General features: G+C 47.2%; 2 protein-coding genes across 6 annotated transcripts in view; one reads left to right on the top strand and one right to left on the bottom strand.

Moving 5' to 3' along the window:
- LOC140918468 (uncharacterized) overlaps nucleotides 1-13,297 on the top strand; it is an 85,906-nt gene that overhangs the window by 47,132 nt on the left and 25,477 nt on the right. The gene's annotated exons all lie outside the window — the stretch shown is intronic.
- The window catches only part of LOC140918467 (uncharacterized), a 33,147-nt gene continuing 22,634 nt past the window's right edge, over nucleotides 2,785-13,297 (bottom strand). For 4 of the 5 annotated variants that reach the window (XM_073362925.2, XM_073362927.2, XM_073362926.2 and 1 more), the window contains 6 exons: nucleotides 12,789-13,005; nucleotides 11,118-11,260; nucleotides 7,402-7,515; nucleotides 5,710-5,916; nucleotides 4,674-4,767; nucleotides 2,785-3,334 (listed from right to left, as the gene is read on the bottom strand). In XM_073362925.2, the coding sequence (XP_073219026.1) occupies nucleotides 3,271-3,334; nucleotides 4,674-4,767; nucleotides 5,710-5,916; nucleotides 7,402-7,515; nucleotides 11,118-11,260; nucleotides 12,789-13,005 (839 nt within the window). In that variant the 3' untranslated portion in view covers nucleotides 2,785-3,270. The remainder of the gene's footprint in view (nucleotides 3,335-4,673; nucleotides 4,768-5,709; nucleotides 5,917-7,401; nucleotides 7,516-11,117; nucleotides 11,261-12,788; nucleotides 13,006-13,297) is intronic. The other variant, XM_073362929.2, reaches the window with a different exon arrangement.

Below are 13,297 nucleotides of genomic sequence, written 5' to 3'. Positions count from 1 at the left end.
GCGGGTTGGAGCAGGTCTGTCACATGGGGTTCAGCAGGTACGTAACCCGGAGTGGAGCAGGACTGTTGGACAGGGCTGGGCGGGTACGTAACCCAGAGTGGAGCGGGACTGTCGGACAGGGCTGGGCAGGTACATAACCTGGAGTGGAGCGGGTCTGTCGCATGGGGCTCGGTGAGGACACAATGCTGCCTGGAGCGGGACTGTCACACGGGGCTTGGCATGTACATAATGCAGGGTGTGTACTCTGGCAGGAATGTGTGAGTGCAGTAGGAGTATGAAATACGGTAACCCAGGACTTTGAACATTCTGGTATAGTGTTTGACCAGTAGAGGGCACAAGTAGCATGCCACATCCGCAATCATCAGTTAGGGAGCTCTGGCTGTTTGATACTGAGGCCTGGTCCAGAGTGCAGGGGGGAGGGAGGAGAGCTAAGTCGGTCTAAGTTACGCAACTTCAGCTATGAAAATAGCATAGCTGAAGTCCACGTACTTAGAGCTACTTACTCCAGTGTCTTCACTCTGGTAGGTCAACTGCTGCTGCTGCCCCTTCGACTCCACCTAAGCTTCTGGCTCCAGTGGAGTACCAGAGTTGACAGGAGAGTGCTTGGTGGACGATTTATCGTGTCTTCAGTAGACACGATAAATCCACCCCTGCTGGATCGATCGCTCCAGAGGTAAGTGTAGACATGCCCTGAGTTGTTCACTCAGTGGAGGCAAGAGATCCGAACTGAAGAGGGACCAGAGGAAATCTGCTACGCGGCTGTCGTCTCCCCCTGCCATACGGCTGCTCCACTGCCTGCCTGCTCAGGCAGCTCTAGGTGCTGCAGCACTAGGAATGAGAGGAATGTCTTGCACCAAAGACACTGCTTGAGGCATAAAACAATCCTACAGGGTTAGGGGTTAGACACAGTCAAGCCAGGGCGCTCACAGGGGGGAAATAATAGATTTTCAACCAGAGAAGTTCTATCCAGATCACCTTAGAAGCAAACTATGTATCAATCACATGCAAAATCATAGAATCATAGAATATCAGGGTCGGAAGGGACCCCTGAAGGTCATCTAGTCCAACCCCCTGCTCGAAGCAGGACCAATTCCCAGTTAAATCATCCCAGCCAGGGCTTTGTCAAGCCTGACCTTAAGAAACCTCTAAGGAAGGAGATTCTACCACCTCCCTAGGTAATGCATTCCAGTGTTTCACCATCCTCTCAGTGAAAAAGTTTTTCCTAATATCCAATCTAAACCTCCCCCACTGCAACTTGAGACCATTACTCCTCGTTCTGTCATCTGCTACCATTGAGAACAGTCTAGAGCCATCCTCTTTGGAACCCCCTTTCAGGTAGTTGAAAGCAGCTATCAAATCCCCCTTCATTCTTCTCTTCTGCAGGCTAAACAATCCCAGCTCCCTCAGCCTCTCCTCATAAGTCATGTGTTCTAGACCCCTAATCATTTTTGTTGCCCTTCGCTGGACTCTCTCCAATTTATCCACATCCTTCTTGTAGTGTGGGGCCCAAAACTGGACACAGTACTCCAGATGAGGCCTCACCAATGTCGAATAGAGGGGAACGATCACGTCCCTCGATCTGCTCGCTATGCCCCTACTTATACATCCCAAAATGCCATTGGCCTTCTTGGCAACAAGGGCACACTGCTGACTCATATCCAGCTTCTTGTCCACTGTCACCCCTAGGTCCTTTTCCGCAGAACTGCTGCCTAGCCATTCGGTCTCTAGTCTGTAGCGGTGCATTGGATTCTTCCATCCTAAGTGCAGGACCCTGCACTTATCCTTATTGAACCTCATCAGATTTCTTTTGGCCCAATCCTCCAATTTGTCTAGGTCCTTCTGTATCCTATCCCTCCCCTCCAGCGTATCTACCACTCCTCCCAGTTTAGTATCATCCGCAAATTTGCTGAGAGTGCAATCCACACCATCCTCCAGATCATTTATGAAGATATTGAACAAAACCGGCCCCAGGACCGACCCTTGGGGCACTCCACTTGATACCGGCTGCCAACTAGACATGGAGCCATTGATCACTACCCGTTGAGCCCGACAATCTAGCCAGCTTTCTACCCACCTTATAGTGCATTCATCCAGCCCATACTTCCTTAACTTGCTGACAAGAATACTGTGGGAGACCGTGTCAAAAGCTTTGCTAAAGTCAAGAAACAATACATCCACTGCTTTCCCTTCATCCACAGAACCAGTAATCTCATCATAGAAGGCAATTAGATTAGTCAGGCATGACCTTCCCTTGGTGAATCCATGCTGGCTGTTCCTGATCACTTTCCTCTCATGCAAGTGCATCAGGATTGATTCTTTGAGGACCTGCTCCATGATTTTTCCAGGGACTGAGGTGAGGCTGACTGGCCTGTAGTTCCCAGGATCCTCCTCCTTCCCTTTTTTAAAGATTGGCACTACATTAGCCTTTTTCCAGTCATCCGGGACTTCCCCGGTTCGCCACGAGTTTTCAAAGATAATGGCCAATGGCTCTGCAATCACAGCCGCCAATTCCTTCAGCACTCTCGGATGCAACTTGTCCGGCCCCATGGACTTGTGCACGTCCAGCTTTTCTAAATAGTCCCATCTTCATATTAATAGCATTTAGGCTTGTAAACCTCTGGCCCCTGCTATACTGTCATCAGAATGGCAGGGCCTTTGAAAGGCCTAGAGCATCCAACATGAGCTTGGAACAGAAAAGATTAAGGAAGATTGTTTATCCACTGGAGTAACACATTTTACTCACATGTACAGCAGCAATCAGGCTGAATAAGAACTGGACTCAACTTCCAGGATAAACTAGTCTGTCCTTCTGTTAATCTTTTCCCCAGCTGCCTAGAGCCTGGGACAATTCCCATGCCCCTGCAAGCTGCCATCACTTGATTTACCACTGGCACCAAATCTGTCTTGAGAGAAGACTAGGGAACACTATTGTCTTCTTCTCACCTCAGTCTAGCAGCCCATCCACAATGGGGACAGCCATCCTGCTGCAACTTGGGGCCTTTCAAGTTCGCCATCCACCACAAGCTTTGGCGAGAAGAAATCCTCACAGAGTCCATTTCTTAAATCTTTTAGTCAGTTGTAGACCACTCACAGTTTAAAAAATAATCCAGGCACTTCACATTTAAAATTATATTCTCGCTGTAGAGTGGGTCTATGCAACAATCCTAGTGTCAGGGAGGATACTGGACAGACATCTCACTCACCTTGAGATGCAAGCCCCACCCACCCCTAGAATAATAGATCTTGCCAATGACGTTTTTCCTGGAAGAGTTAGAAGTCTGCTGCCATCTGTCTGCAGTCATTCATTTCAATGGTGGTGTAATTCAGAGAGTGTCTAAAAAACATGTGAAAATGCGAGAAGGTTAGTTGCTTTGCTCCTTCATAGAGGGTAGATAAAGAGAGAGCCCCTAAGCATGCAGCCTAATACAGTCAGGGTCTCATGTTCAGCAATTCTGTTGCCCTGGCTTTAGAATTACTGTAAAAGCTAACCCAAATCTTCATTTAAAAAAAACCCTCCTAGTCCTTATAGTTATGCTGACAACCTTCCAACTATGAATTAAATGCAACTAGTGGACACCATTGTTCTCCTAAGTCTGCAGACAAAGCTCAGAGGTATCCACTATCCCCATTCAGCTTATGAATGTTAACTCTGAGGCCTTCTAACAGCAATGCATATAACATTATTAGTTTCAAGATATTCAAGTTGAGTATGTATCTGACTAATTTTTTAGGAATTATTTTTTAAGGCTATATCTAAAATTCCTTTTTAAAGAAATGTTAAAGGGTTTTTCTCCTTCCTTATTCAGATTTAAGTATTTTTTCAGCCCATGGTAGATTGGGAGAAAGTAAAATTGATTAGATGGTGTCCTGTCAAAAATACAAAATAAAAATATTTGAACAAATGGGGAAGAGTTAGTGAGAAAAGAACTTCTCTGCTCTAGTTACAAATAGTGTTTAAAATACACTATTTTTCAGAGCTTTCAATGTGGATAACATCAGCAAAGCCATCCAAGAACCTGTCTATCAGTGATACCACACTAACAACAGGAAGATGTTTTTGCCAATACAGACTAACACAGCTACCATTCTGAAACAGGGAGACTGAGACTCTTGGCAGTAGCCAGAGACGGGAACTAGTTGTTAGCGTCAGTCCCCCAAAGTGGGAAGTCACATCTCTCCTGCCCTTCAAGGGAGAAGAGGCAGCTCCTCCCTAGTGCTAAGAGAGTCCCCACCCCAACCCCAGGTGCCAGGAGCCCCCACACTTCACTACCGTCGCCAGGAGCCCCCACACTTCACTACCGTCACCAGGCCCTCCAGCTTCCCCTGGCCAAAACATAATGGCAGAAGTTATCAGTACAAGCATTCCGAGCAGGAGAAAACAGACTGAGTTTAATATGGCACTCATGGTATTCTTTACACTGATCATATACTGAATTCCTGGAAACCCTCCATTACAAGATAACCTGAAACTGATGGAGGAGCTGTAGTCTGCTGCACCAGGGGATCCCCACCACTCAATTTATGTCCAGCCTCTTGTAGAGTGCACAGGTCTTTGGGTAGAGCATTAAGCCCCACACTAATGGCAGGATCATTGGCGTATGATGGGGTAGGGAAGGAGTCACTCGAGGCTCCCCCGGTACATAAGGCAATGGGCAGACATGATTGTTTCTTACCTTTTGAAGTAAGAGATGGCTACAGCGACTAGTGTGAGTGTGAGCAGGATAGATCCCAGGACAGAGAGGGCTATTTTCCAGGCTTGGAAGGAGGCTGTGGGAAAAGAAGGGGAGACAGGTAGAGACTTGGCTGAATTATGTAAGGTATTGCTCATCTAGAAGATACTGCACTTCAGGAGAGCAAGGTTCCTTATAGTGAACGCATCAGTGACGTATACAGCCCTGTCTTTCCACCTCACTGGGCTCAAGTCCCTGGAAAAAACTCACTACACAGCATTATTGTTTTAACTGTAACTCACTTTGAATTGCTGTTGGTCCTGGGCGGTGTATTGTTTTACTGGGGTGCTGCGGGCAAAAGACGTGGTGGTACAGCCCCATATGGAGCCCTCCCCCCATTTTGAATCCTGTAAGATCGGGCGTATCCCGAGGGCTACAATGAAGCGTTGCTGTGCCATCACCAAACAGGACAACGTTCCAAGCGGAGGGAGGGTCATTGATTGTGCTCTTCGGAGTGCATGCCACTGGCTGCAGGGCTATTGGGCTGCTTTGGCTGCCTGAGGCTAGGGTTTGCTGAATGTGAACTCACTGCAGGTTAGACAGTGCGGGTTGTGACTAATTTTGTATCCTAGCAAGGCCTTTGTATTCTATTCAGGGCCTTATACCGTGCCCATGGTCAGGGTAGCAGAGTGCCTTCCAGCAAGGCATGCAATCCATCACACTGCTTTCTGAAAAGACATGGTCTTTTTCAGTTCTGCACATTGCAAGACTACTACAGAAGTGACAGGACTAGCATGTCACCTTTAACTTCAGAGAAGCTGTATCTTCTTACTTCCCTCAGGCCAGGCCCCATTGGCTTCTACCAGACCAGTTTGTGGGGTCGAGGGTCTAGATGTCACCTGCTTTAGATCACCCCCCTCCCCCATTCAATGCCAGCTCTGTAGAATATCCACCATGGATATTTTACAGAGCTAGCATTCTAGATCCAGAGCACTCGAGCTTGTGGGTGAATCATTGTGCCAGTTTTCCCTTTACTCACAGCCACTCTGTGACGTTGACACTGCGTTGTCCGGAGCGACACACTGTTTGTTTGTTTTAAGTACTCTCCCATCCACGGAAAAGGGATGAGGGCTGGCGGTGAAGTCCCTGTGCCAGTTTAGGATTAAATGCTGCTGCTCTGGTGACTTAGCCCACACCTGACCTGAAAGCTGCAACATGGAGTCTGTGCAGGTGAAGTTGAGCTCTGCTGGGAGGCAAGGAAGAAAAGAGATTCTGGTTCAGTTTGGATGGGCTGCCTTTTTCCTCCCCACCCCCATAAATCAGCAAAATTCTATCTCAGTTCAAAAATTCATGAGATTTCACCACCATCAAATCCAAACCAGTGTGCTGCAAACGCAAATCCTGGCCCCCAGCTCCATCAGGGCACTACCTCCCATCAGCCCATCTCAGATTTCATTCTGGAGAGGTGCTAGGCCAGGCCATAATCAGGTTCCCATTCCGAGCTCAATTTTAAGCCCTCTCTGCTTGGTTCAATGTAGAAAGGCCAATAGGGATACAGCTTGATAAACAGACATGGATAGAAAGTAGCTTCCAAGTTACCAGCTTTACAAAATAAAATATGAGCAATTCACTTCCTAAAAAGCAATAGTTCTTACGTGTCTCCAGAGCTGGTGTGGCCTACCTGTTCAGATGTGACAAGTAACTGAGTGCCTCTGTTAAGGGGAGGCCCAGTCCCTGAAGCCTTCACGGGGACTGATTTCCAGAAAGTGCTGAGCACCTACCATCTGGAAATTAGGCCCCTTTAAGATGTTTCAAGGAGGGCACCCAAAGTGATTTTTCTTCTGAACATTTAGGCCTTTGAATTTATTTCATGAACTCCTCAATGGGATAGAGTCTATAGGACCATTTCTGCTCATGTATGATGCTTGTTTAGGGAGTCATTCAACACAGATTTTTGAATGCCCCCTCTCCTGGTTACATTGCATTAACATTCACCACAGTTTTGATGAGCTTTACCATGCACGGAACTCTGGGCTGACACTCCAAGAGGGGGTTGTACCAAAAAATTGGCTTCAGGTTGATGCTTTGGCCAAATCCCAGCCAAAGTTCAGAGAAGGCATTTGGCAAAAGCCTGATATCAAAATACCTGTTCCAGGCTAACCAGCTAGGAGCAGGAGTGTTTCCCAAGGCACAAGTAGCAGTGCTTTACTGCTATTAGAGTCGGTGGGAGCTGGCCACAAATGGCAGGTCACTTTGCAGACCTCCTGCGAGGTGCTGGTACTCTCCCTGCGCTTCCTGCGGCATGGCAGGAAGGAAGGAGACTAGTTTTCCCCATCCTCCCTGCAGCACTGGCCATTTCTCGGTTATGAGAAACTCACATCAGATACTCCTCCTCCCTCATGTTCCTCTCCCTAATGGTAGATCCTGCCTCTTGCCACTTCCTTTGCCACCTACCTCCTGTTGGTCAGACCCTCCTAATGTGTCACACTCAGGAATTCCCTCAGACTGCCAATGCAAGAGGCCTCTAAGTGAAGCATGTGGTTTGGGAAGGGACCATTTCCTTTATCACCAATGGCTGCCCGTTCATCGCTCTCCACACACCAGGAACATAAAAGTGCCGCATCCTCCTTATTTCAGTAAGAGTATGTCGGCTGGGCTGCACTGGGGTTGGGAACAGGGGAAGGGCAATATGAGGTGGATTTTGGTAAAGGTGGTTGGGTTTGGTACTGACCGTGTAGATAGAACTGGGAGACACCGCAGGTACAGTTTTCCTCTATGGATTTCGTTAATACCTTCTCTATGCTGTCAAGCACCCTCTCAGGGTTTGGGGTCCACATAGAGCAATCTAGGGGAGGAAGGGGAGATGTTATTAAAATGAAGCTGGCCCTGGCCATTAGTCTACAGCCATACAACCCTGAAAGCATCCCATCTTCATAGAATCATACAGAATCAGGGTTGGAAGGGACCTCAGGAGGTCATCTAGTCCAACCCCCTGCTCAAAGCAGGACCAATCCCCAATTTTTGCCCCAGATCCCTAAATGGCCCCCCTCAAGGATTGAGCTCACAACTCTCAGTTTAGCAGGCCAATGCTCAAACCACTGAGCTATCTCCTACCCCACTGATCTCATCCTTGGGCCGGGTTGGGGCTGGTTACTACTTGGATGGGAGGTCCTGGAACTAGCCACAGTTAGAGGGTGAAGAGGACAAAATGGCAGAGCAGTTGTGAGGGGATTCCACCCTCCTCGTATTGGCCTGAGTTTGTCCATGGCGTTTATGGATCCACTGAATTCAGGGACTGGGATGAGAGTTGGATTTTCTACAGGCCAGACATAGCAGAGATGTTGATGTGGATTTACAGTCGCGTGTCACCACAAATGGCTGGGCTCATGCCAAGATTCATAAGGAGCTTCACTCCCTTTCCCCTAGGAGGTTTCTAATTTATAGGAATATCTGATATTTCTGCCTGTATGTGGGCCTCTTTTCTGGTTTTCCATAGACTTGTACGCCAGCTTTACCGAATTCTCCCTAACCCCATGGTAACCTAGGTGCTAGTGGCAATGAAACAAGACAAGACAAGGGGATTAGAACTCCAGTCCCAAGCTTCCTAGCCTGGAAATACTGCACAAGATAGGGGAAGGGGAAAGCCGTGCTCCCCAATGGGCTGATGGACTGAGGCAGCTGTCTGACCACAGCCAGGGGGAAGCAGTTCCACCCATTCCCCAAGCAGGCTCTGGCTAAGACTCTGCTGAAATAATGGATTATTTGGCCGGGTGAGAGGCACCACAATGAGCCAGAGACATGGAAATCCATTGAACATAGTCCAGTTCCTGACAAGTCTCTTGCAGCAGAGCTGTAGGACACTCTCCTATGCGCTGTCGCCAACCTCTGAGGGGTTAGGGTTACGTCAAACACTTTGTTCCTGTTGCAGCAGTTAGACCTGCTGAGCTGGGACAGGGTGGTTTGCTTTTGGTGCCCCTGACTATACCCCAGTTATCACTAGAGAGACATGACGGGGGATTTCCTGTCATTGCTGAAAAGCAAATGGCCTTTCCACAGAGTGCTGATTAGAGAGGTGCCTGGAATTAAATACCTTGCCCTGCCTATCAACACCACCCCACCAGTGACAGGACTGACACTCCCAGGGGCCAAGTGGCATGGGGCCCCATCACCAGCATGAACCCCCACCTCATCTCTTAGTGCATCACAGTCCATGCTGGCACGGTGCACTAATCATAGAAAATTAGAACATTAGGGTTGGAAGAGGCCTCAGGAGGTCATCTAGTCCAATCCCTTCCTGATCAAAGCAGGAGCAACCCCAGCTAAATCCCAGCCAGGGCTTTGTCAAGCCAGGCCTTAAAAACCTCTAAGGATGGAGATTTCACCACCTCCCTAGGTAACCCATTCCAGTGCTTCACTTCCCTCCTAGTGAAATAGTGTTTCCTAATAGCCAACCTAGACCTCCCCCACTGCAACTTGAGACCATTGCTTCTTGTTCTGTCATCTGTCACCACTGATGATAACCTAGCTCCATCCTCTTTGGAACCCCCTTTCAGGTAGTTGAAGGCTGCTATCAAATCCCCCCCTCACTCTTCATAGAATCATAGAATATCAGGGTTGGAAGGGACCTCAGGAGGTCATCTAGTCCAACCCCCTGCTCAAAGCAGGACCGATCCCCAGTTAAATCATCCCAGCCAGGGCTTTGTCAAGCCTGACCTTAAAAACTTCTAAGGAAGGAGATTCCACCACCTCCCCAGGTAATGCATTCCAGTGTTTCATTACCCTCCCACTGAAAAAGTCTTTCCCAATATCCAACCTAAATCTCCCCCACTGCAACTTGAGACTATCAAATCCCCCTCCTTCTTCTCTTCTGCAGACTAAATAACCCTAGTTCCCTCAGCCTCTCCTCGTAAATCATGTGCCCCAGCCCCCTAATCATTTTGTTGACCTCCGCTGGACTCTCTCAATTTGTCCACATCCCTTCTGTAGTGGGGGGACCAAAACTGGATGCAATACTCCAGGTGTGGCCTCACCAGTGCTGAATAGAGGGGAATAATCACTTCCCTCGATCTGCTGGGAATGCTCTTACTAATACAGCCCAATATGCCGTTGGCCTTCTTGGCAACAAGGGCACACTGCTAACTCATATCCAGCTTCTCATCCACTGTAATCCCCAGGTCCTTTTCTGCAGAACTGCTGCTTAGCCAGTCGGTTCCCCAGCCTGTAGCGGTGCATGGGATTCTTCCTTCCTAAGTGCAGGACTCTGCATTTGTCCTTGTTGAACCTCATCAGATTTCTTTTGGCCCAATCTTCCAATTTGTCTAGGTTGCTCTGGACCCTATCCCTACTCTCCAGTGTTTCTACCTCTCCCCCCAGCTTAGTGTCATCTGTGAACTTGCTGAGGGTGCAATTAATCCCATCATCCAGATCATTAATAAAGATATTGACTAAAACTGGCCCCAGGGGCACTCCGCTTGATATCAGTTGTCAACTAGACATCGAGCCATTGATCACTACCCATTGAGCCCGACAATCTAGGCAGCTTTCTATCCACCTTATAGTCCATTCATCCAATTCATACTTCTTTAACTTTCTGGCAAGAATACTGTGGGAGACATTATCAAAAGCTTTGCTAAAGTCAAGATATATCACATCCACCGTTTTCCCCATATCCACAGAGCCAGTTATCTCATCATAGAAGGCAATCAGGTTGTTCAGGCATGACTTGCCCTTGGTGAATCCATGTTGACTGTTCCTGATCACCTTCCTCTCCTCCAAGTGCTTCAAATGGATTCCTTGAGGACCTGCTGCATGATTTTGCTGGGGACTGAAGTGAGGCTGACCAGTCTGTAGTTCCCTGGGTTCTCTTTCTTCCCTTTTTAAAATATGGACACTATATTTGCCTTTTTCCAATCATCCAGGACCTCCCCTGATCACCACGAATTTTCAGAGATAAAGGCCAATGGCTCTGCAATCAGATCAGCCAACTCCCTCAGCACCCTTGGATGCATTAGCGCTGGACCCATGGACTTGTGCATGTCCAGCTTTTCTAAATAGTCCTTAACCTGTTCTTTCACCACTGAGGGTTGCTCACCTCGTCCCCATACTGTGTTGCCCAGTGCAGCAGTCTGGGAGCTGACCTTGTCTGTGAAGACCAAGGCAAAAAAAGCATTGAGTACTTCACCTTTTTCCACATCATCTGTCACTATGTTGCCTCCCCCATTCAGTGAGGGTCCCACACTTTCCCTGACCACCTTCTTGTTGCTAACATACCTGTAGAAACCCTTCTTGTTACCCTTCACATCCCTTGTTAGTCCATTCATGCTAATGCATTCATTCTCCACACCGTCTGGTCCATATCAGGAGGGACACTCAGCAAAAGTATTTCCCCTCAAATCAGTCCAGGCCTCTCCCCAACCCCACACCACATGAGATGATAGCTCCTCTTACTGGGTGTCAGCAGGCACATGTCAAGATCCACAGCAAATGACTTCAGGGGGCAGCTGTTCTCCCAGCCAGGTGTAGGGTCTGAGATGGCATACGCCAGCGCAGCACTCACATCACAGCAGGAGCAGCGGCTCAGAGACACTGGCCTGTCCCGAAGAGAAATGAGTCAAGTCTCACTAATATAGCATTTCAAGGGCTTCTTTAAGACACTCAAGCCACAGCCTCCCCTTCAGAATTCCAGCTTCTGCCAATGAGGGAGGCTCATCCAAGATGGCGGATGGCTTGCTAGGATAGGCATGTTTGTGGAAGGTGTTTTAATCAGCTTTTGCAGGTGTCCCAGAGACAGGATTAACTAATTGCTTTGACCCTGATGGGGAACAGAATATTTGAGAGTCTCTGGCCATAGGGAAGGCTATTTGGCTTTTGACAGCTTGATTCTGGTTGGAAGTGAGGTAACAACCCCAATATGGCCAACCTCCAGTGTTAAAAAATAATGAGATTATTCAAAAAACACCTTCATTTTGGAGTGATCATTTGCTGTCTGGAGTGTTTTCTGAGCCTTTAGGGGTCAACTGTTTCTCTACACCCCCCAGGACTAGAAACTTTTACACACTCTCACATTCATGCTCACCCCCACTCAGAGACTCAGAACAAAACTGCAAGGCTTGGCAACATTGCATGTCTATTCTCCCCAGGATGAAAAAGAATGTTTTTCTACCACAAAGAGAAGCAGTGCAAGCCAGATATTATTGTCAGGAAGTCAACCAGATAACTAAGTTACAAACAAGTGCCTCAGAAAGGCCTGGCAGGCTGATGGCCAGTGGCTCAGACACACCCTTCAAGAGGCAGAGGACTTCAGTGCCACTTTTCTAAAGCATCTCCTTTTTCCTTGACAAATACATAAGCAGCAAAGCATTTCAATGAACAAGAAGTGGGAGTTTACCCACTTTTTGGCTGAAATTTAAGAACTACTTCAATGGGTTTGGGAAGAGCCAAAGCTGATAATTATTTTCTGAGTTTTACAATGATTTGTGTTCTTCCATATGATGCAACAAATATCCCTTATGAAAAAAAAAAACTACAACATTTTAAAATCAAGAATAGGATACTTGTGTATAAAATTCTAAGCCCAGTCTATAGAATTCTATAGCAGAGATGAGATTCTATAGAAATTACTCTTAAAGATAGAAAATTTTACTTAATTACTAAATAATCCTATTGGTTTCTTTTCTATTAAGTTTTAGAGAACTTGTTCATCAGGGGTTGATGTTTGAGAATCATTTTACTTTACTTTCATTTCTTTAACAGTTTGCTTTCCATTATTATTTGCTATATCATAAGTGCAGTTTGAGCATGGTCGAGACTTATGGCTTCATTCTGCTTTGAATCAGTATATATATGACTTCATTCTCATCATGTTTTTTTATTCTAAGGGAGGAAAGACATCAGGTTACACCTGGTAGAGCATTATTGTTCCTTATACTACATTCTCCATTGTATCATCCTGTTCAGTTCTACAATTCTCATTACTTTCCTGTTTGGAGGGTATTAAGGTAGAATGCTCAAGGCTCTTGCAGCTCCATCTTCTGCCAGCCGGAGCCTCCAGGCACAGAAAACCTGGAGACTTTTAAAATGGAAGGCTCATAACATGTTTGAAGCCAGAAAATACGTCACCTCTCCTCCGCACAGGGCACAAAGTGCGATGGGCCGAGGCGGTTCAGCTGTCCTTTGCCTGTGCTAGATTCCCATGTGTACACCACAGCATCCACCAGGTTCTCTAGATTCACCATCATGTCAACAGGAATTCTTGCTTGACGGCTGTTGTACACTGCCACAGCGCTGGAGCCACGTCTAACAGATGGGGCATTCCTGATAAATGGCAATTGCTGATCTGAAAACAGTGGGGGATAAACTGGTGAGCAAAAGGACACTTTAGGCAGAGCAAAGTGACAAGCCAAGAGCAAGGAGAAGCAGATTTCATTGATGCCTCCCTGTTATGTCTCATGGCATATACACAGAGAAGTCAGATAAAACCATTAATACTCTTGCTAGAAGGTTGCAACGTAAGAACATAAGAATGCCCATACTGGGTTAGACCAAAGGTCCATCCAGCCCAGTATCCTGTCTACCGACAGTGGCCAATGCCAGGTGCCCCAGAGGGAGTGAACCTAACAGGTAATGAT

Source organism: Lepidochelys kempii, chromosome 10, assembly GCF_965140285.1.
Source record: "Lepidochelys kempii isolate rLepKem1 chromosome 10, rLepKem1.hap1, whole genome shotgun sequence".
In the NCBI taxonomy this organism is placed as follows: domain Eukaryota; kingdom Metazoa; phylum Chordata; order Testudines; family Cheloniidae; genus Lepidochelys; species Lepidochelys kempii.
This window is presented reverse-complemented; position numbering and strand designations above follow the sequence as displayed.